At 36.4% G+C, this 21,563-nt stretch overlaps 1 protein-coding gene across 5 annotated transcripts in view; it reads right to left on the bottom strand.

Annotated features, from left to right (window-relative positions):
- Nucleotides 1-21,563, bottom strand: part of PARG (poly(ADP-ribose) glycohydrolase) — a 112,880-nt gene that overhangs the window by 45,110 nt on the left and 46,207 nt on the right. For all 5 annotated transcript variants that reach the window (XM_089897839.1, XM_089897837.1, XM_089897835.1 and 2 more), the window contains 3 exons: nucleotides 17,765-17,857; nucleotides 10,149-10,306; nucleotides 2,623-2,702 (listed from right to left, as the gene is read on the bottom strand). In XM_089897839.1, coding sequence (XP_089753965.1) covers nucleotides 2,623-2,702; nucleotides 10,149-10,306; nucleotides 17,765-17,857 — 331 coding nt within the window. The remainder of the gene's footprint in view (nucleotides 1-2,622; nucleotides 2,703-10,148; nucleotides 10,307-17,764; nucleotides 17,858-21,563) is intronic.

The raw sequence follows: 21,563 nt of genomic DNA on the forward strand, positions 1-21,563 counted from the left end.
GTCTCAAGAGCCTCACTACAAATATAAAATATATACTGACATCCTTGAAAAGGTGGTCCTGATGAAATTATATTTTATCAATTCTAAAAAGCATATTTTTCACGTATTAAGTTTCTGAAACTAGTCACATAGTCAAAGGTATCTAGCCATTGCTACTGATCTGCATTAAAGCAATTTTTCCAGAGAAGATATGCATCTGCTTCTACCATCATCTGGGGCCACCACCAACCTGAAATCAGTCTGAATTAAATCTTCCGTTGCAGGCTTCTGTGGATCACACTGGTAATATGACTTCAGACCTCAGACTTGCAGCTTGTGGTTCAAATTCTCAGGGAAGATTTTTTGGGCACCCTCTCTACCTAGGTTGACACTTGCAGTTTCTTTGTTGTCCCCTTTCTGCATGGCCAAGTTAATTTCTCACTTATTCTTAGATTAAGGGTACAGACCTCTGGTATACCAGCTTTGTAAGAGATATCTCCTACAACTCCCCATCCTGAGTGTTTTTTCCTTTGTAGTGGTACCTAACATAATGAAACTTCTTACCATATATCATGTCCTAGAGTTGATGAAATATGGTACTTTAAATAGGTTTCTATAGTTTCTATTCAGTAGACTCTAGAACATTCTATAGAAAGTAATTATTAAATTGAAAATCTCTTTTATTCTATTTAGTATTTCCTCCTTAAGCCTGTAGCTTTATATCCTAAAAACCTATAGCATGTCTCACTATATTTCTACAAAGAACCAAATTACCATGTACAGTTAAAAAGTCAGAAAATAAAACGTCTAATTACAATTTATTTTTTCAGCCTAATTCCCAATACTTATGATGATTTAGGGACTTCCCTGGTGGTCCAGTGGTTAAGGCTCCGTGCTCCCAATGCAGGGGCCCAGTGTTTGATGCTGGTCAGGGAACTAGATCCCGCATGCTGCAACTAAAGATCCTGCATGCCACAACTAAAGATCTCACATGCCACAACCAAAGATCCTGCATGCCATAACCAAAGATCCCACGTGCTGCAACTAAAGACCCAGAGCAGCCAAATAAATAAATAAATATTTTTTAAAAAATATGTATGATGAAAAAAATAAATAAATAAAAAATATGTATGATGATTTATAAATTTCTAGTTGAAAAAACAAAATTTTAGCTTCTTCTCTCAAAGTGTTTAAAATCCTAACATTTGGAAAGGCAAGCTGGCTTTTAGAGCAGACATGCAGGATTTGACTTCAGGGACACAAAAGTAAACCCTGAATTACTTAGAAACAGTAATGGAATTCATTCTATTTAGATTTAGAATAGCAAAATATATACTCATCTTTCTAACAAATTAGTACAAATTCTAATTAGGTTTCATGTCTCATAAGCCCCAGTGAGCATTCTCTTTCCTTACTATTTCATTCAGTACAGAGCACAAAACAAAAAAAGATAAGCTAAGAAATAACTCCCTGCATGCTGCAACAAAGATCCACGTGCCACAACTAAGACCTGACGCAGCCAAATAAACAAAAACAAACAAAACAGGAAAAAAAAAGAAATAACCCTCTATCAAAAGAAGCCTATGAATTTTCCCCTTAAATTATCAAAATCCTGATTATTGATTACTTCCCCCAAATTTGTACAATGTCCAATGGCAATACATTCAAAAGGAAAAGAATGCCAAGTACACTAGGATGTGAAATTACTTACTAAGGGAAGGATATGAGAAAAATGACCTTAAAATAATTCAGTGATGTATTTTAAGACAATCCCACAACTTGGACAACCAGAACTGAAAAGAACTCATTTCACTTGACCTGTTCTACTTAGCAAAAGCAAACTTTTGAGATGTTCTGGCTTCCTTTATAATTACTTTGCAGGAAAGGCTACCCATGATAATAGCTAACATTTATTAAGCATGTAACTTCTGATTTAGTATTTACAACTACCCAATGAGGTAAGTTATCATTATTCTTTTATTTTACAGATGAAGAAACTGAGGCTTAGAGATGTTAAGAAACTTGTCTGTGGGTCTGTGATCACCCAGCTCCTAGGATAAGGGTGACAACACCCATCTAATATTAGCTGGTCACTACCAGCATTGGCTAGACATTTACCACTACTGCCTCAGGTGCTATGATTAGCCTCTGGGAAAAGAAGATGGCTGAGGTCCAACAGAGGAAGAAAGACATGTAAACTCTAAGTACAAACACTGTTTTATAAGAACTCTACAAAGGGCTGAAGGAGGCACAAAAGAGAGGGATGGGTAGGAAGGCAATGAATTGGTTAACCTCTGCAAATAAACTAACTGTAATAGTCAATGTTTCTTTAAATAAAGAATATCTAAAATGTATCCCCCAGTCAATATACTTTCTTTTGAAAGTATTAATTTACTATTTTTATTCATGAACATCCATTAGCGTATGTTACGCTAGTCTAATTTCAGAGTATATAAAACCCATACACATTCATAGCACACATTTACGTATACACAAAACAAATGCATAAAATCTAGATATTGAATTATTATTGTTTTAATGTGGTTTGGGGAGGAAAGTGTACTTTAAACACAAAATGTTTTTGACCTGTCTGAACTGTCCCCCTCAGTGACAAAAATTACGGTAAGAATGAAAGGAATGTACTTTTCTCTGTGACTCTTCTAAAGTAGCAGAAGAGTGTTTTAAGCTTCTCTGGTTTCCTTGATGAACGTCCTTCAAACAATCTGAAAGAGATGGAAAATAAAAGAGGGTAAGGATGATTCTAAATGCCTTAATGATTCACAGAAAACTAAATCTATATTGCTACCAAGTAATAAAAGAAGTAATTCTTCCAGAAGGCAATTCTGTAATGACAGAAAACTGGGAAACTGTTTGGATTCAAACAGAATCTGAAGAGGACTGAGACCAACTAGAACCTGGCTTCTTCAAAGTTGTTCATGTCAGATGGCACTCTCTAACAACCACGTTCCTCCAGTCTATCTTTCTGTGGGGCACCATCTGGTCCCCCAAAGTCAATTAGGCCAGTGAGTTAATGCTTGATCATGGCAAATACTATATATAATTCATAATATTACCAGGTAGTTAAATGATTGAACGAGAATGGTATCTGAAAAAAGATCCACATGACTGTTTGGGGGTGGGGTGCAGCTAGGATAACAACAAGCAGGTATGACAAGATACTGGCGGACTGACCAATCCTTGGTGATTAAACACATATACCCTTCGTATGGTAACCAAAACAATGCCTACCCTAGGTCATCCAGTTTCCAGCAACCTGGACTTGCACTACTTAATTTAGTTTTCTTTGAAATGACATGGTATTGTTATTGGTAACACATAATGCAATTTATCCTGAGGAAAGAAAAGTAAGGCTTTGAAAGCATATGATCTCAGTAAGCAGTTCACCAAAAGATTTCTAACACAAAAGCATGCTTTCAGGCACAAGATCTAGCTTTACAAAGGTACTTAAAAATTGCAAAGAAATTCTGTGGCTATAAATGATGAAGTATTAGTCATCTGCTTCTAGTCATATACTCTTGCTCTAAAACCAGAAACCCTTCAAATAAAAGTCCACTTTAATAAGTGCCGAAATGGGTAAAATTTTTCATGATTAGAAAAACAAGCTTATGTAACTATGCAGAGAGGGAAAAGTTAATTCTATGAGAAAATCCTATTGAGCAAATGAAATGAATTAGGAAAAGGGAAGGAAATGTAGATTTCAAATGATCCTGTTTCCAATGATCTGAAATTCTTTATTCAGGGTCAATTTCTGAGAAAACAATTTACATGAATACTTATTTCCTGAAAAGAACGCTAAATGTCAGAAAGCATTTTAACGAAATCTGAAATCTAATTAATGTTTAAAAGTAGTTTGAGTGCCTGTGTGAAAATTTTTTCTCATCTAAAAGACTGTATTTTCTAAAATGTTTATAACAAATACTCTTAAAATCCAGCTGCCTGCTGAAAGAAAATCTTTGCAAACACAGGTTTCAGTTCGGTTTCTTCTGCAAAATGTCAGCCAGAATAGAGCTTGTTTAAATCAAAATGACAGTCAAAATGAAGAAGCCACTTGGCAGTTTAATTAAACATCCTGTATCAAATAAATATGATTTACCGAATGAATACCTTGGGATCCATTGCAAAATCCCTTTCTAGGTTTACTACTTAGTAGAGGGAATCAGGATAAATACAAAGGCAGCTTATCACCTTTTTTTAGAGATGAACTGATGTACTTACTATACAACTCAATTACGGGGAAAAAGTTCCTCTTCGTATAACTGTTGCATAATGAGTGAAAATGGCTATTGCCCTTAAGAAATAATTCCCCCAAATGTAAAAAGCATCCCTAGCTTCAGCATGTGATCATTTATTTATAAAAGCACATAAAAGTTAACATATTTAATAACCATGATGGCAAATTATTAACCTTAGGAGACTCTTGGGACTACATATTTATTACCTTAGCAATATGGACTTTCCTGGAAAGATTATATGTCTGTTATTATCACCCACTACAAATGAGCACTACTGTTTATTTTACAGGTCCAAATCTTATAGGTACAAATCAAGCAGAATCTCAATGCATTCTCTTTCTTCATTGCTCCAAGTCTAATTTCAAATCTCTATGCAACCAAATACGCTTTCCATCTTCCTGATGGAGAAGTGTGTGTGGGGTGGCGTCTGGGACACAACAGGGAGGTAGAAAATAAGGCAAGATGAAGCAGGTTTAAAATCTTTGCATCAATTCTCAGATTTCGCTTTGTAAAATTTTAAAGTACCACGAATAGCCACCTAAATAAAATGAGTTATTCTGGTATGGAAGCAAGTGAAAATAACATAAAAACACAGGCAATCTGCGTGAGAGAAAGCCACAAGAGTGATGTACTATCTGAAGGACAGCGTTTGGGGTGGCGGCGGGGGGAGGGGTGGTGGTGATGGGGAGATAGACAAAGGGACTAAGGACAGAGCCCGAGAAAGGAAGAGACAGAGGGATGGGGCTGGCAAGACAGAGAGAAGAGAAAGAGACAGAAGTTGGGTTGAAGACAGAAGAGGGTATGAGAGACAGAAACTCGCAGAGAAAGACACGCAGAGAGACAAACAGAAAAAGACAGAGACTCAGAGAGAATGAGACCTTCTCATAATAATCAAGCACCATCCCAGTTTTTTTTTAACTCCTCAACACCATTTTTTGTTGTTGTTGTTAATTTAGATTTTCAAGTCCTGGGTTTTTTGTTTTTTTTTTTTGCCGTGCTGCACGTGATGTGGGATCTGTTTTAAGACCATGGATCGAACCCGCACCCCCTGCAGTAGAAGCATGGAGTCTTAACCACTGGACTGCCAGGGAAATCCCTGGATCCCTCGGTATGTATATTTGAAGGCATATTTTGAGTCAGCAGGCGTGCATGTAAATATGCACGTAAACTAGGCCATAATAACCCCTCCACACGTAGGGAAGACATTTTAGCATTTAACCAAATGATAATTACAGATTATTAAAGAAAATAAACAGAAAAAGCCAGTTAGGCAACCTCACTCTTGTTCTAAACAAAACTTTTATTTTCAAGGGAATAAGTCAATCAAGGGTCAGCTACTTATTAACTGGTGTTTTTCTTTCCATACATATAAAGAGAAACATAGTTTAATAAAATCTTTCCCTGAATGGAATACTGATAACATTACTAGAATTGGATTCTAGACACACACATACTCCCATGTGATTTCAAGTTAAGGATTAATCCTATTAGTATACAGTAAATCAAACCTAAAGCACTATAACCTCCACTTTAAAGTGGAAGCAAATGATAATCCGGAACCCAGCCAGAAAGTCATTCTTGGCTTTTCTGTGAAGCACTGTGCCATATGGCCCTGACAGCATTTTCAATCCACGGAAGAGACAGATGTAAAAGCCTCCTGGGCTGACCACTGCTGCAACCCACAATTAATCTCTGACCATCAGTTTCTAAGCAATCTCAGCAGCATCGATGCTAATCACATTGGAAGCCTTTATAAGAATGTTTAGGCCCTGAAAGGCAAGCAGGGGAAAAGGTCAGGGGTATTTAACATAACTAAGCAGGGCTGGAAGAACACAAGGATAAATAAAAAAGGGAAGACCTATTCAATTTATTGACATCAGCTTGCCACCACAAACTCTTACTATTTTTCTTATTCAATCAACTGGTTAGCCTTTGGAGACTAAATACACTCACACACACACACACACAACTCCTAACTGGCGGAAACTATAATCATAAACAGCAATCATGCAAAAAAGAAAACATGACAACAACAAAATGCTCCATAATCTGCTTACCAAATGGCTCATCAAATTAGGTAGTTGATCTTTCATAAGCCACACGAAAAAGGGGAACTATTGGTTGTTTTTCATTTCTGGAGTGCACGCAGAGCATTTTGCTCTTGAGAGGAAGTGAGACATAACAAAACAGCAATGAGTTTGAACAGAAGACAGTGTTCAAGTCCCACTTCTGCTACAAGTCATTTACTCTCACTGAACCTATTAGTATAGAAGCTTCCCAACTAGAAACTTCCAGAGATAGAAAATCACAGTGAGCTGCCAATAGACAGCATCAATGATCGCGAATAGTTGCGGTTGTTGGCTGTTTTCGGCTTATGAAAACACATTCATCTCACTGAGAGACAAGTGCAGACATCCTGACTGCTGAGGATTCCCTAAAACAATTGTGGAAACTACCACAGGTTTCACCTGCCTTAATTAATTTTCAGTGTTCTGGTGACCAAAAGAACATCCATCAGCCAGGAAGACAAGAGCATGCCTGGTTTCAAATCTTCAACAGACCTACCTACTTAAACTCTTATTTGGTAAAAATGCTATCGGGATACTGCAAGCTTAAATCCCTCATGGTCATTCTGGACTGGAAGTAATTCTTACAGATCAAGAATTATTTCTAGGGATAATTCTAATTTCTGACTACCTATGATGTAAAAAACTATTCATCTGATTCATTCAAAAAGAGGCTATAGGGCTTCCCTGGTGGCGCAGGGGTTAAGAATCCGCCTGCCAACACAGCAGACATGGGTTCAAACCCTGGTCCAGGAAGATCCCACATGCCGTGGAACAACTAAGCCCGTGCTCCACAACTACTGAGCCTGTGCTCTAGAGCCCGTAAGCCACAACTACTGAAGCCCGTGTGCCTAGAGCCCATGCTCTGCAACAAGAGAAGCCACCGCCATGAGAAGCCTGCTCACTGCAACAAAGAATACCCCTGCTTGCCCCAGAGAACCAGAGAAAAAGCCTGCGCAAAGCAACGAAGACCCAACACAGCCAAAAATAGATAAATAAACAAAATTATTTATTTTTTTAAAAAGAGCCCACTGATATGATGCACCAAAAAGGACACAACATCAGTTCTCTGCTATTTCTGTCAAAAATTCAGTGACCTCACTCCATTTGTGAAAAAAATGTCAGTCAAACCCGACTGAAGAACATACTACAAAATAACTGAGGAGTAGTCTTCCAAAGTGTCAAAGTCATGAAAGGAAAGGAAAAATGAAATAACAGGGTAGAGGAGACTTAGAAAACTACAGTAGTCCCCCCTTACCTGTAGGAAATCCAAGACTCCCCAGTGGCTGCCTGAAACCTTGGACAATATGGAACCCTATGTATACTATGTTTTTCCCTACAGATATATACCTAATGATAAAGTTTAATTTATAAATTAGGCACAGTAAGACATTAACAACAATAACTATAATAAAGTAGAACAATTATACTAATATACTATAATAAAAGTTATGTGAATGTGGTCTTTAGCTTTCAAAATATCCTATTGTACATATTTAATGCCTTTTCCATCTTAACTAAGCACTTATCACACACATTGGCCATAACTTGTGCAGTTTGAGGTGTAACAGCAAAACTACCATAAATTTCTTTTTCCTTCTTCTTAATTCCATGGACAGAAGCACTTTACAGCTTTTCTTTGTCATATCCCAACTGCCATCATCACTACTCCTCTGCTTGGGGTCCATTATTAAGTAAAATAAGGGTTACTTGAACACAAGCACTGCGATGCCTCAATAGCTGATCTGATAACCAAGTCAGGCTACTAAGTGACTAACAGGTGGGATACGCTGGACAAAGGGATGATTCATGTCCTGGATGGGAAGGAGTGGGACGGTACAAGATTCCATCATGCTACTCAGAATGGTATGCAATTTAAAACTTACGAATTGTTTGGAATTTTCCATTTAATATTTTCAGACTGTGGTTGACTGTAGGTAACTGAAACCATGGAAAGCGAGCCACAGATAAGAAGGGACTACTGTAGGGACTTCCCTGGTGGTGTAGTGGATAAGACTCCACGCAGTGGAGTGGGCCCAAGTTCAATCCCTGGTCAGGGAACTAGATCCCACATGCATGCCACAACTAAGAGTATGCATGCCACAACTAAGGAGCCCATATGCCACAACTAAGGAGACCATGTGCTGCAACTAAGGAGCCCGCCTGCTGCAACTAACACCCCACACAACCAAATAAATAAATAAATATAAAAATTTTAAAAAATAAATTAAATAAATGGTCTTTAAAAAAAAAGAGGGGACTACTGTAAACACAGTGCGGGATACTGGGAGGATTCTGGATCAGAAAAATACAGTACAAAAACTTTTGGAGGGCTTCCCTGGTGGCGCAGTGGTTGAGAGTCCGCCTGCCGACGCAGGGGACATGGGTTCGTGCCCCGGTCCAGGAAGATCCCACATGCCGCGGATCGGCTAGGCCCGTGAGCCATGGCCGCTGAGCCTGCGCGTCCGGAGCCTGTGCTCCGCAACGGGAGAGGCCACAACAGTGAGAGGCCCGCATACCGCAAAAAAACAAAACAAAACAAAAAAACCAAAAAAACTCTTGGAATTCAAATAAGGTCTGTAGTTCAGTTAACAGTATTATACCAATGTTGATTTCCTGGTTTTGATAACTTTAATATGGTTACAAAGTATGGTTACATAGTAATATTAACATAAGAGGAAGTTAAGGAGAGTTGTATTCGAGATCTCTCAGTACTATTTCTGCAACTTTTTTACACATCTAAAATTCATTAGAAATAAAGTTTTTAACGAGACAACATTAAAAAGGTAAACTAAAATAAGTGGCATTACCACACCAATCAACTTTGAACACAAAAACAGAACAGCAAACAGAACTTTGTCAACTTTGAGCAAAGTCATGTGACTTTGCTCCATCACTACATATCCTTCTCTGTACCCTGTCCACACTGCCCCACCCCTCAGAGGCAGGAGATGGGGATTAGAGGGAGGTAATGGAGGAGGACATTACACACAGTCTACTGGGAAAGAGGAGCATATACTGGAACAATTCTCTGAAGGCCCGCTCCTGACATTAGGGGAAAAAAACCTCACATTTTACTCACAGATCCCATAAAGATAATTCTCAGGTGAAAAACAGAGATGGGGGGTGGGGGGGGGGTTGGAGGGAGGAAAAAAACAATAATCATTTGCCAAGAAGATTTTACAATGTTTTTGTTTGTGTAAATGATGGAGAAAGTAATAATGTGGGAAAATGGTTAGAATCTAAAACTTTATCAACCTTCACAACACATTACTTTAATCAAATAAGTTAAACATTTTGTCTTCCTTTTAAAAAATATTAGATTAATAAATTAATCATGTCTATAAAAAGTCAAAGTCAACTTTCACTTTTGCTTTTTGTCTTAAGAACTGTATTTTCAAGTCTCATAAGACAGTCAGTCTCATGACTCTAAACTCACACTTTACAGAAAGGAGTACTCGTACTCACTCCAGCTTTAACATTATTTCAGCATACGAAGAATATAATGTACAACAAATGTTCTGTGACTAAATAATCACACGGAACAGGCATAAGGAATTCAGGGCACTTAGAGGAGGAGGACAACCTGACAGAGTGGAAAGAACATGTGCCTTGGAGTAAGACAGACCTGAGACTAAACTTTAGCTCTGTGACTTACTGGCTCCTGGACCCAAAGCAAGTTTTGTTAACCATGAACTTTAATTATCTTGCCTGCAAAATAGCAAAAATATCACTTAACTCACTGTATTGTAAAGATTAAATTAGATAATTGTACATAAAATGTTTGGCAAATCACTCAATGCCAACCTTCTCCATTTTAATGTTAAAAAGGGGTTCGCTGAAAACATACCGATTGAAGTTAATATCTGGATAACTACAATACTCCGATTTCATCTTAGCATTGCGCCGTGGAAATGTGCAGAAGAAAGCATTAGCTAAAAGACTAGCAATCTGTTCCTGTGACATTGTGATGGAATGATTCATCTTCTGTTTCAGGAGCGGTACTGGCTGATAGAGGAAACACAAATACAGACAAGAAGAGCAATAATTAGTTTAGCAATTTCAAAAGCAGAGGCACCAAATTGCATTTGCTAAATTAAGGCAGGAATAATTTCAGGCCACTCTTGAATCCTTAAATCAGCAATACTGTTGAAGTCAAGAGCAGTTCATCAAGGATGATTGGGAAAATGTACTTGTTTGACAAAGTGCAGATTTCTAATCAATAATAATGATAGTGAAGAGAACACAAAACATTACTTGTATTAATGAAAAACGAGATTCCTTTAGCAAGTAAGAAATAAAAACACATTACACATGTAATGAAAAATTAAAACAAAGGATGGAACAGAAAAATGTAATGTTGAGTTTAACTACTACTGCATATGCTAAATTTTGTTCTCACTTATATTAAAGATTATTGGACAGAGCAATTTTTCTATTTCAGTCCTAAAGAAAATGAACTAAGGAAAATAATTCAATAAATAAGTCCTTTCCTTCTAATTTTGAATCACACTTCTCATTGACAATTTATAAGACCCAAATCTAATTTTATTAAAGCAATTAATGGAACATGTGTATACAGACTTATTTATGTATAACCTGTAAAAATATAGGCATTTCCTACATAATCATTTCAAGTCAAGGAAGATGTAGGACATTTCTCCCTCAAGCTTTTTACATCTGAAATGTCTTCAAGTTATACCAAACCCAAATTGACTAACCTTTTATTTTTAGTATATTCCACAGGACCTGAGTATTGCGTTCAGTGAGTTTTATTCTGTTTTAAATGTTTAAACTGTATGTTTTTAAAGTCATGCTGGGAAAGCCAAAGACCAACTGCCAATTTACATCAGTTGTTATGCTTCAAAATGCTCCAACATAATATTTAGGGGCGCTTTTCCTATTCCCTTTAATAAGTCAGAACTAAGAATCCTGGATATCTACTTTAATTCAAAACAGTATGCATAGAGAACTGTCCTGATCACATCTCAGGAATCAACACTCAAAACGAAACTGAGGAAAGGCAGGCAAGACAAATCAACTATAACAATTTGCTTTTCTCTAACAGAAAACATACATCATTGCTAGAATAAGAGTTTGCTAGAAAAAGAAAATGCTAAACTTGCAGTTCAACTATTTGCCTTGGGAAAATACAAAAGTAAACAAACAGGAAATATCAAGAATTTATTTTCATTAGGGTATCCAAAATTCTCTCCTTTTAGGCCTTAGCAAACACCAGTTCTAAGAAAGAAGCAATAGAGAGCTCATATTGATCTTCATTTTCCTTCCTATACATTTATTTACAGCCCAGCTATGAGTTTAGAAAAGGTGACAAAGTATCAATGGCTTAAAGCACACTGTTCCTTGGTTTTAGTAAGAAATGAGTTTTTAACTACCATTTACCAGGTTATCCACAAAAATGATTTTAGGCTTAATGGACTTAAAACACAAACATTTCTTGTTTCCCAAATAACTAAATAAGTATAATTTAAAATATAATAAGTTATTTGTTCTCCTGGTGAGGAGAAATGCCTGAAAGCTAATACTTGGGGAAAACTAGAGGATGTAAATCTTATCATCGAGCACTCAGCTAGGTAAAATAAGACACTGGTTAATATGAATGAAGACCTCTCATCAGAAAGAGAAATTAAGGAAACAATCCCATTCACCCTTGCAACAAAAAGAATAAAATACCTAGGAATAAACCTACCTAAGGAGGTAAAAGACCTGTACTCAGAAAACTATAAGACACTGATGAAAGAAATCAAAGATGACACAAACAGATGGAGAGATATACCATGTTCTTATATTAGAAGAATCAATATTGTGAAAATGACCATACCGAAAGCAATCTACAGATTCAATGCAATCCCTATCAAATAACCAATGACAATTTTTACAGAACCTGAACAAAAAAATTCTTAAAATTTGTATGGAGACACAAAAGACCCCTAATAGCCAAAGCAATCTTGAGGGAAAAATACGGAGCTGGAGGAATAAGACTCCCTGACTTCAGACTACACTTTACAAAGCTACAGTAATCAAGACAATATGGTACTGGCACAAAAACAGAAATATAGATCAATGGAACAGGATAGAAAGCCCAGAGGTAAACCCACGCACCTATGGTCAACTAATCTATGACAAAGGAGGCAAGGATATACAATGGAGAAAAGAGGGTCTCTTCAATAAGTGGTGCTGGGAAAACTGGACAGCTACATGTAAAAGAATGAAATTAGAACACTCCCTAACACCATACACAAAAATAAACTCAAAATGGATTCGAGACCTAAATGTAAGACCGGACACTATAAAACTCTTAGAGGAAAACATTGGAAGAACGCTCCTTGACATAAATCACAGCAAGATCTTTTTGGACCCACCTCCTAGAGAAATGGAAATAAAAACAAAAATAAACAAATGGGACCTAATGAAACTTCAAAGCTTTTGCACAGCAAAGGAAACCATAAACAAGACGAAAAGACAACGCTCAGAATGGGAGAAAATATTTTCAAATGAATCAATGGACAAAGGATTAATCTCCAAAATATATAAACAGCTCACGCAGCTCAATATTAAAGAAACATACAACCCAATCCAAAAATGCGCAGAAGACCTAAACAGACATTTCTCCAAAGAAGACATACAGATGGCCAAGAAGCACATGAAAAGCTGCTCAACATCACTAATTATTAGAGAAATGCAACTCAAAACTACAATGAGGTATCACCTCACACCAGTCAGAATGGGCATCATCAGAAGATCCACAAACAACAAATGCTGGAGAGGGTGTGGAGAAAAGGGAACCCTCTTGCACTGTTGGTGGGAATGTAAACTGATACAGCCACTATGGAGAACAGTATGGAGGTTCCTTAAAAAACTAAAGATAGAATTACCATATGACCCAGCAATCCCACTACTGGGCATATACCCAGAGAAAACCATAATTCAAAAAGGCACATGCACCCCAATGTTCATTGCAGCACTACTTACAATAGCCAGGTCATGGAAGCAACCTAAATGCCCATCGACAGACAAATGGATAAAGAAGTTGTGGTACATATATACAATGGAATATTAATCAGCCATAAAAAGGAACGAAATTGAGTCATTTGTAGAGACGTGGATGGATCTAAAGACTGTCACACAGAGTGAAGTAAGTCAGAAAGAGAAAAACAAATATTGTATATTAACGCATGTATGTGGAACCTAGAAAAATGGTACAGATGAACCAGTTTGCAGGGCAGAAGTTCAGACACAGATGTAGAGAACAAACATATGGACACCAAGGGGGGAAAACTGCGGTGGGGTGGGGATGGTGGTGTGCTAAATTGGGCGATTGGGATTGACGTGTATACACTGATGTATGTAAAATTGATGACTAATAAGAACCTGCAGTATAAAAAAACAAACAAATAAAACAACTAATACTAAACTTTCTTTGGGTTATTTGTATGGAAATATGTTAATATAAATGTTTCAGACATTACATGAAATTTCTAAAAATCTTGTATGTTCTGGTATAACGTTATAAGTCATAATTCTAGTTATTACTTTAAAATGTATATCTCAGAAGTAACTAAATTTCCTTGTCAATTGCATTATTATGAACTTTCATCAAATCTTTAACCGTGGTCATTTTTAAGTCTTCTGTCATTTACAGACAGTTCTGGGTGTACTCTGATGCTTTCACAAAAATGTTCCTATAAAAGGGTTTCATCTTCAAGGAATTCATGGAAAAGACTCTGACAAGTACAGGTTTCTGGTAACTGACTATACTGCTGAACTGAATGCATAAGCATTTCCAGAACTCTAATGGAAAAGTGATGAATTCATAAAAGTGCTAACAAAAGCTCAAGATAAAAAAAATTAATTACATGGGACTGAGTGAACTGATGAGGATGATTACAATTTTTGTGACCTTCTGTTTGAATAATAATTTAAAAAATCCCACAAGGAAGGACTCAGAGGCAAAAAATATACAAATCAATTTTCACTGCAATGTAAAGGAGCTGTTACATTGGGGAAAAAAAAAAAGTGATGCTGGGAAAACTGGACAGCTACATGTAAAAGAATGAAATTAGAACACTCCCTAACACCATACACAAAAATAAACTGAAAATGGATTAAAGACCTAAATGTAAGACTGGACACTAAAACTTTTAGAGGAAAACATAGGAAGAACACTCTTTGACATAAATCACAGCAAGATCTTTTTTGACCCACCTCCTAGAGTAATGGAAACAAAAATAAACATAATAATGAAATGAAAAATAAAAGCTTTTGCACAGCAAAGGAAACCATAAACAAGACGAAAAGACAACGCTCAGAATGGGAGAAAATATGTGCAAACAAATCAATGGACAAAGGATTAATCTCTAAAATATATAAACAGCTCATGCAGCTCAATATTAAAAAAACAAACAACCCAATCCAAAAATGGGCAGAAGACCTAAATAGACATTTCTCCAAAGAAGACATACAGACTGCCAACAAACACATGAAAGGATGCTCAACATCACTAATCATTAGAGAAATGCAAATCAAAACTACAATGAGGTATCACCTCACACCAGTCAGAATGGCCACCATCAAAAAATCTACAAACAATAAATGCTGGAGAGCGTGTGGAGAAAAGGGAACCTTCTTGCACTGTTGGTGGGAATGTAAACTGATACAGCCACTATGGAGAACAGTATGGAGGTTCCTTAAAAAACTAAAAATAGAATTACCATATGGCCCAGCAATCCCACTACTGGGCATATACCCTGAGAAAACCATAATTCAAAAAGACACATGCACCCCAATGTTCATTGGAGCACTATTTCCAATAGCCAGGTCATGGAAGCAACCTAAATGCCCGTCGACAGACGAATGGATAAGAAGATGTGGTAAATATATACAGTGGAATATTAGCCATACAAAGGAACGAAATTGGGTCATCTGTAGAGATGTGGATGGACCTAGAGACTGTCATACAGAGTAAGTCAGAAAGAGGAAAACAAATATCGTATATTAACGCATATATGTGGAATCTACAAAAATGGCACAGACGAACCGGTTTGCAAGGCAGAAATAGAGACACAGATGTAGCAAACAAACGTATGGACACCTGGGGGGAAAGGAGTGGGAGGGTAGGATCAATTGGGAGATTGGGAGTGACATATATACACTAATATGTATAAAACAGATAACTAATAAGGACCTGCTGTATAAAAAATTAAGTAATTTAAAAAAGCATGAATGAAGATCTTTCAAAAAGTTCATGTCCAAAATTTGTTTCCTTTAATTTAATTTTTATAAATCTAAAATTTACCTTTTAGATTTGGCCTAGAGAACATTAATATGATAAATCATTAAATAACAACATATGCAATTTAACTTGCCAAAGATATATTTCGATAACAAATTGAAATGTTAACTTTCACAGCAGAGATTTACTTTTTAGTCGAGGACAGAGGACAAAATTAAAATGTTCTCCCATTAGTACACTAATGGAAGGACATAGTTGTTTTAAGCCAGGAAAAAGAGATGGGAGCTGCAAATCTGATTTTGGTTCCACCCACTGACTTGTTATATATTACAAACTTGGGTGCTTTTGAATACATATCTCATTAAGTACAATAGGGAAACCTTCTCTCTAAAGCATGAAGGGAAGAGAAGAGGAAAAAGTGATTCCTATCTAAAGGCTATATTTGGTTAATTATGAACTACAGTGAATTAAAAAAGCCTTTAATTAAGCACTATGTTAGACCCGGGGACACAAAGATGATCCCCCTTCAGGGAGAATATAATCTAGGGGAGGAGACATATAAAAACATAAATTACAAAATAATGTGCTAATAATAATAAGTATGATTCGAGTGCTACAGGAGTGATAAACTTTGGCTGGGAGAGGTAGGAAAGGCTTCACAAGGGGCAGAACCTAAGAGGTAGTGAGAAATTTTACTACATAAGGAAAAAAGCAAGGAGAAAAAGAGAAAAGAATGAACATGAAACATAAGCAAGCAAATAACTTCCAACATAAACAACAAGAAGTTGAGTTTTAAAATATGTTTTCTCTGCCCAATAGAAAAACTTATTTCAGACACAATGAATTAATGAGGTGAAATTACAGTTACCTAAAATTGGAAATATCACAGTATAATGCTAACAAATATGGCACACGGAAAAACATTCAGTGGTTCTCAACATTTGGACTCAGGCATTCGGACATGGCTTTTGGTTGCCCCAATGACTATGCTTGTGTTTTTTGTGCTGTTCCAATGATACACTGCAATGTGTGGGACCATCCTACACATTCAGAAATTGCTCTGCCCAAAATGTCCCTAGGGCCCCTGTGGATCAACAGTGTTAGCAGAAACCTGGCTAGCATCCATGTAGCCAGGGGGCTGGCCCCAGAAATAAATGACAGAGGCGAACTCAAGCTACTGTTGCGAGAAACACAGGAAAAGAATTATGAAGAACAAACCAACAACCTCTTACAATTACATCTACAAATTCATTGATACTCTCCCCCCCCTTGAGAGGCAGAGTCTAATTATCCTCTCCTTGAGTATGAGCTAGATTTATTGACTAAATTCTAATGCAGAGAAAAAATAGTGAAAGCGATAGATAGTGTGTGCCTTCAGAAACGAGGTCAAAAAGGCACTGCCCCTTCCTGCCTCTCTCCTTTGGGTGGCTTTTTCTGGGGAAGTTAGCAACCATGTCACGAGGATACCCAATTAGCCTACAGAGAGCCCCACAGCAAGGAACTAAGGCCTTCTGCCAGCAGCCATGTGAGTGAGCCAACTGAGAGGTAGCTCCTCCAGCTTCAGTCAAACCTTCAGATGACTGCAGCCCTGGTCAACACCCTGACTGAAACCACAAGAGAGATCCCGAGCCAGTACCAGTCAGCTAAGCTGCTCCCAAATTCCCAGCAGAAACTGCGATAATAAAAGTTTCCTGTTTTAAACCACTAAATTTTGAGGTAGTTTGTTATGTAGCAATAAACAATACACTCCCACACAAAACAAAATAATACCAGATTCTTTCTTTTATTTTTAAAAGTTAAGAATGTATCATGAACTCATTTGTTATACCATACACTACTTTGGGGGAGAGGGGAGGAAGGAGTAGGTATTAAGCCATTTTGAAGATAAAATTTTCTAAATCCATTAGTATGCTTTGAAATAATGACTATCCTTTTTTGAAAGTCAGAGATTATTTTTTAAAAAAAGAAAAAGAAGTATGAGTAAGCAAACATCAACACTGTAAACTGAAGCTCAGAAATTGAATGCTGCATTTTTTATGTCCACTCGCAGTGTTCTCTGTAGCCTCTAACCTTTTCCTTAGTATAGCAAAATCATCATACTCTGGCAAAAAACTGTTTCCCATCTCTCTGTTTGACCTTGACAATTAGAGTTTAAACGAAATTCAACTGTGAGTCTCAAGAAAGCTACTGAGGAAGAAGTTATTTTCACCAACCTGGGTGCAAATATTTGGCAGACAGAGTGCAATTTTCACCATATCAGGCAAAATGGACTGATATAAGTGTTGAGCTTCTGCTTCTTCTAGTACCTGAAAACCAATAAAATGTTATCAGTGAATAATAACCAATGAACAAATATTTGTTATTAAATTACATATGTGCTCTTTATAGGATCCCATAAGAAGGCATATTATCAGCATCATTGAACACATGCACAAGTACACCAACAGGTGCAGTAAGGAACTTAAAAATTCATTTCCAAATATATGTAATTCACCTAAATGCCCTCTGAAAATGAATCGAGTATCCCAAATATGAAATATCTATCATATCGCATTCACAACTAAATAAATGCTTGCATATGAAAAACAGTACCTTCTGACCTCGGTTACATCAACTAAAAACTATTAGACCACAAAGAACTCTCTCAGAAGCCCTCAAGCTTCTACAGTCAGTAGTTTAAAGAAATCACCATAAAAGCCACCCTAATCGTTTCAGAGCATATTATATGTGTCAAATCTAACCTACTGGGTAGTAAACAATGAAGTTCCAGGTGACTTACAATTTCCTTTTCTAGGCACCTGTAGGAAGTTAAAACCACGATTCCCATATCATAATTTGAAGTACAAGAAAGACGACATTCATGGCCTATTTCTGTCTTTTGTAATTTCCCATCTCTTCAATGCTTTAGAAATTACTTTAGGCCATTTAATCCAACTTCTCTCTAAACATCAGAGTATTTCTTTTAAAACACTGAAAATGAAAACACTCTTAATCTAGGGATTCTATATATACAGTCAGGATTAAAGTAAATCATGTATCTATCTGAAATCACATCTGAACTAGACAGATGAGGTCTCAGTTATAATCCAGTCTGATCCTGTCATTATTAAAGAGAAAAGAAAACTGAAGCCAAGGAGGTTACCTGATTATCCTAGACTGAAAATGTCAATTAGCAACTAAATCAGAACTAGAACCCAAGTATTCTGGCCTATATTCCACAGCTCTCCCCACTTCTCTATGTAACCAATGTTTGGGATTGATGAGGATACAGACTCTTTACAAATATCTATAGATTCCCTTTGCTATCAGGAGCTAAGCTGAAATAAAGGAATATTCATTTGTCTATCTACAGCTGGACACAGTATGTGTATAAATAGAAAAAGTAGCAAAGATAATTTACATTCACTCTGGTTTTACAAGAAAGTTCTAACAGGGCTTCCCTGGTGGTGCAGTGGTTGAGAGTCTGCCTGCCGATGCAGGGGACACGGGTTCGTGCCCTGGTCTGGGAAGATCCCACATGCCGCGGAGCGGCTAGGCCCGTGAGCCATGGCCGCTGAGCCTGCGCATCCGTAGCCTGTGCCCCGCAATGGGAGAGGCCACAACAGCGAAAGGCCCGCGTACCGCAAAAAAAAAAAAAAAAAAAAGTTCTAACACTAAGAATTTTCTTTATACCAAAGCTCTAAAATCCAAACCTATGCCTACCTCCCTCTTTAAATTAGGAAAATGAGAAAATTGATATTCAGAATGAACAGAAAGATATTTGCAATTCAGAGAGTGTAGGATCCAATTAATCACAGGTATATAAAAAACAAGCAAGAACACAATTATTAATTCTGGGGAAAACAAAAAGTTGTACAAGAGGAGAAAAGGAATCAGATCTCAGATATGAACAGTGTTTTTACCATCCTACTAAAAAACCAGAATACTGATCTAATTGAAATGAATATGATATCTATAGTGGAAAAGTCGGGAAACATAAATAAGGCTGTTAGTGGTGACAGGGTTAAGTAAACAACAGCTAAATCCTAATCTATAATGGGAAGTTAACACACTAAAAAAATAAATAAATAAAGGCTAAAAGGTTCAAAGCCTCTTCATTATAAGCCTCTTTAATGCTAATAAAAAGAAAAACTAAATTAAAAAAAACATACATAGAAGGCATTCTGCTAGTTTAGAATTTTATTGTATATATTAAAGATACTTGCTTTCCTGTACCTGAAAATGCATAAAACATATTAATGTATTAAGATATTCAAATTCTTCTTATTCATAATTTATCTTTTTGTTTTTTAAAACATTTTATTTTGAAATAATTATAGATTCACAGAAAGCTGCAAAAATAATATATGGAGGTCCGGTTTACCCCTCACCAAGTTTCCCTTAAAGGTCACATTTCAGATTAACTATAACACAATATCAAAACCAGGTAATTAATATTGGTACAGTATGTGTGTATTGTTCTATGCTATTTTATCACGTGTACATTTGTGTAACCAAAATCAAGATGCAGAAGTGTTCCACTATAACAAAAGTCTCCTTTGTGCTACTAATTTATAGTCACACCCTCCTTCCAACCATCCCTAAGCCCTAGAAAGCACCAATCTGCTTTCCATCTCTGTAATTCTGTTGTGTTATACAAATGGAATCATATGGTGTGTGTCCTTTTAAGATAGACTTTTTTTCACCCAGTGTAACGTCCTTGAGATCTATTCAAGTTCATGCATGTATCAACAGTTAATTCCTACTGCTGAGTAGTATTCCATAGTATTAATATACCATAGTTTGTTAACCATTTACCTACTGAGGGGCATTTTGGTTGTTTCAAGTTTTTAGCTATTACAAACAAGGCTGCCTTTTACTTTCAACCTGCCTATACTGTTATGTCTGAAATAATTTCTTGCAAGCAGCATATAATGTGTCAGGTTTTTTTAATCTACTCTAAATCGTTGTCTTTTAATTGGTGAACTTTGACATTTACATTTAATCATTGATAAGTTAGAACATATTCATTTTAAATTTTCTCTTTCTTTTACCTGTTTTCTTTTCCTTCATTCCTATGGGTTACTTGAACATATTTTAGAATTCCATTTTTATTTATCTAAAGTATATTTGAACACATCTCTTTGAACAGATTTTTTTTAAATTGGCTGCTCTAGGCATTCGTTATATATAACTTATCACTGTTTCCTGGTGTCAACATTTCACATGTTGCAGTAAAGTATAGAAACTTTACCTTTAAGGCTCTTTACCCACCCCCATTATAATTTTCTTTAATATTTCTCCACGTACATTGAGAACCACATTTGATAGTGTTATAATGTTTGAAAATAGTGAAACAGAAAATGTCAAACACTATTTAGAATACTCAAGAAGAAAAGTCTACTATATTTTTACTCTTTCTACTGTTCTTTCTTCTCTCCTGGTGTTCCAAGATTCCATTTTATCATTTCCTTTCTGTTTCAAGAAATTCCTTTAGACATTCTTTTAGGATAGGTCTATTAATGACAAATTCTCTTCCTTTCCTTCATCTGAGAATGTCACCGTTTCTCCTACAGTCCTGAAGGATATTTTCAATGGATATACATTTCTCTGTTGAAAGTTCTTTTCTCTTACTCCTTCAAAAATATTATGTCACTTCTTTCTGGCTTTCATATTTTCTGATGAGAAATCCAACAACATTCAAACTGTTTTTCCCCTATAGGCAATGTGTTATTTCTTTCTGGATGCTTTCAAAATTTTTTTCTTTGCCTTTAGTTTGAGGAAGTTTGACTATGATATGTCTTGGCATGGATTTCTTTGGGTTTATCCTGTAAGAGGTTTGCTCAGCTTCTTGATGTCTTCTGTCAAATCTGGGGAATTTTCAGCTATTATTTCTAGTTTTCAGCCACTATTTTTTGTTATTGAGTATTTTTTCATCCCTGCCCCTTTTCTCCTCTCCCTCTAGTACTAAAAAGGCATGACTGTTAAATATTTTTTAATAGTTCCATAGGTCCCTACACTTTAATACATTTT

This window comes from Delphinapterus leucas, chromosome 16 (genome assembly GCF_059928025.1).
Source record: "Delphinapterus leucas isolate spDelLeu-1000000601 "Yukka" chromosome 16, BTC_Dleu_Yukka2, whole genome shotgun sequence".
NCBI classification, from domain to species: domain Eukaryota; kingdom Metazoa; phylum Chordata; class Mammalia; order Artiodactyla; family Monodontidae; genus Delphinapterus; species Delphinapterus leucas.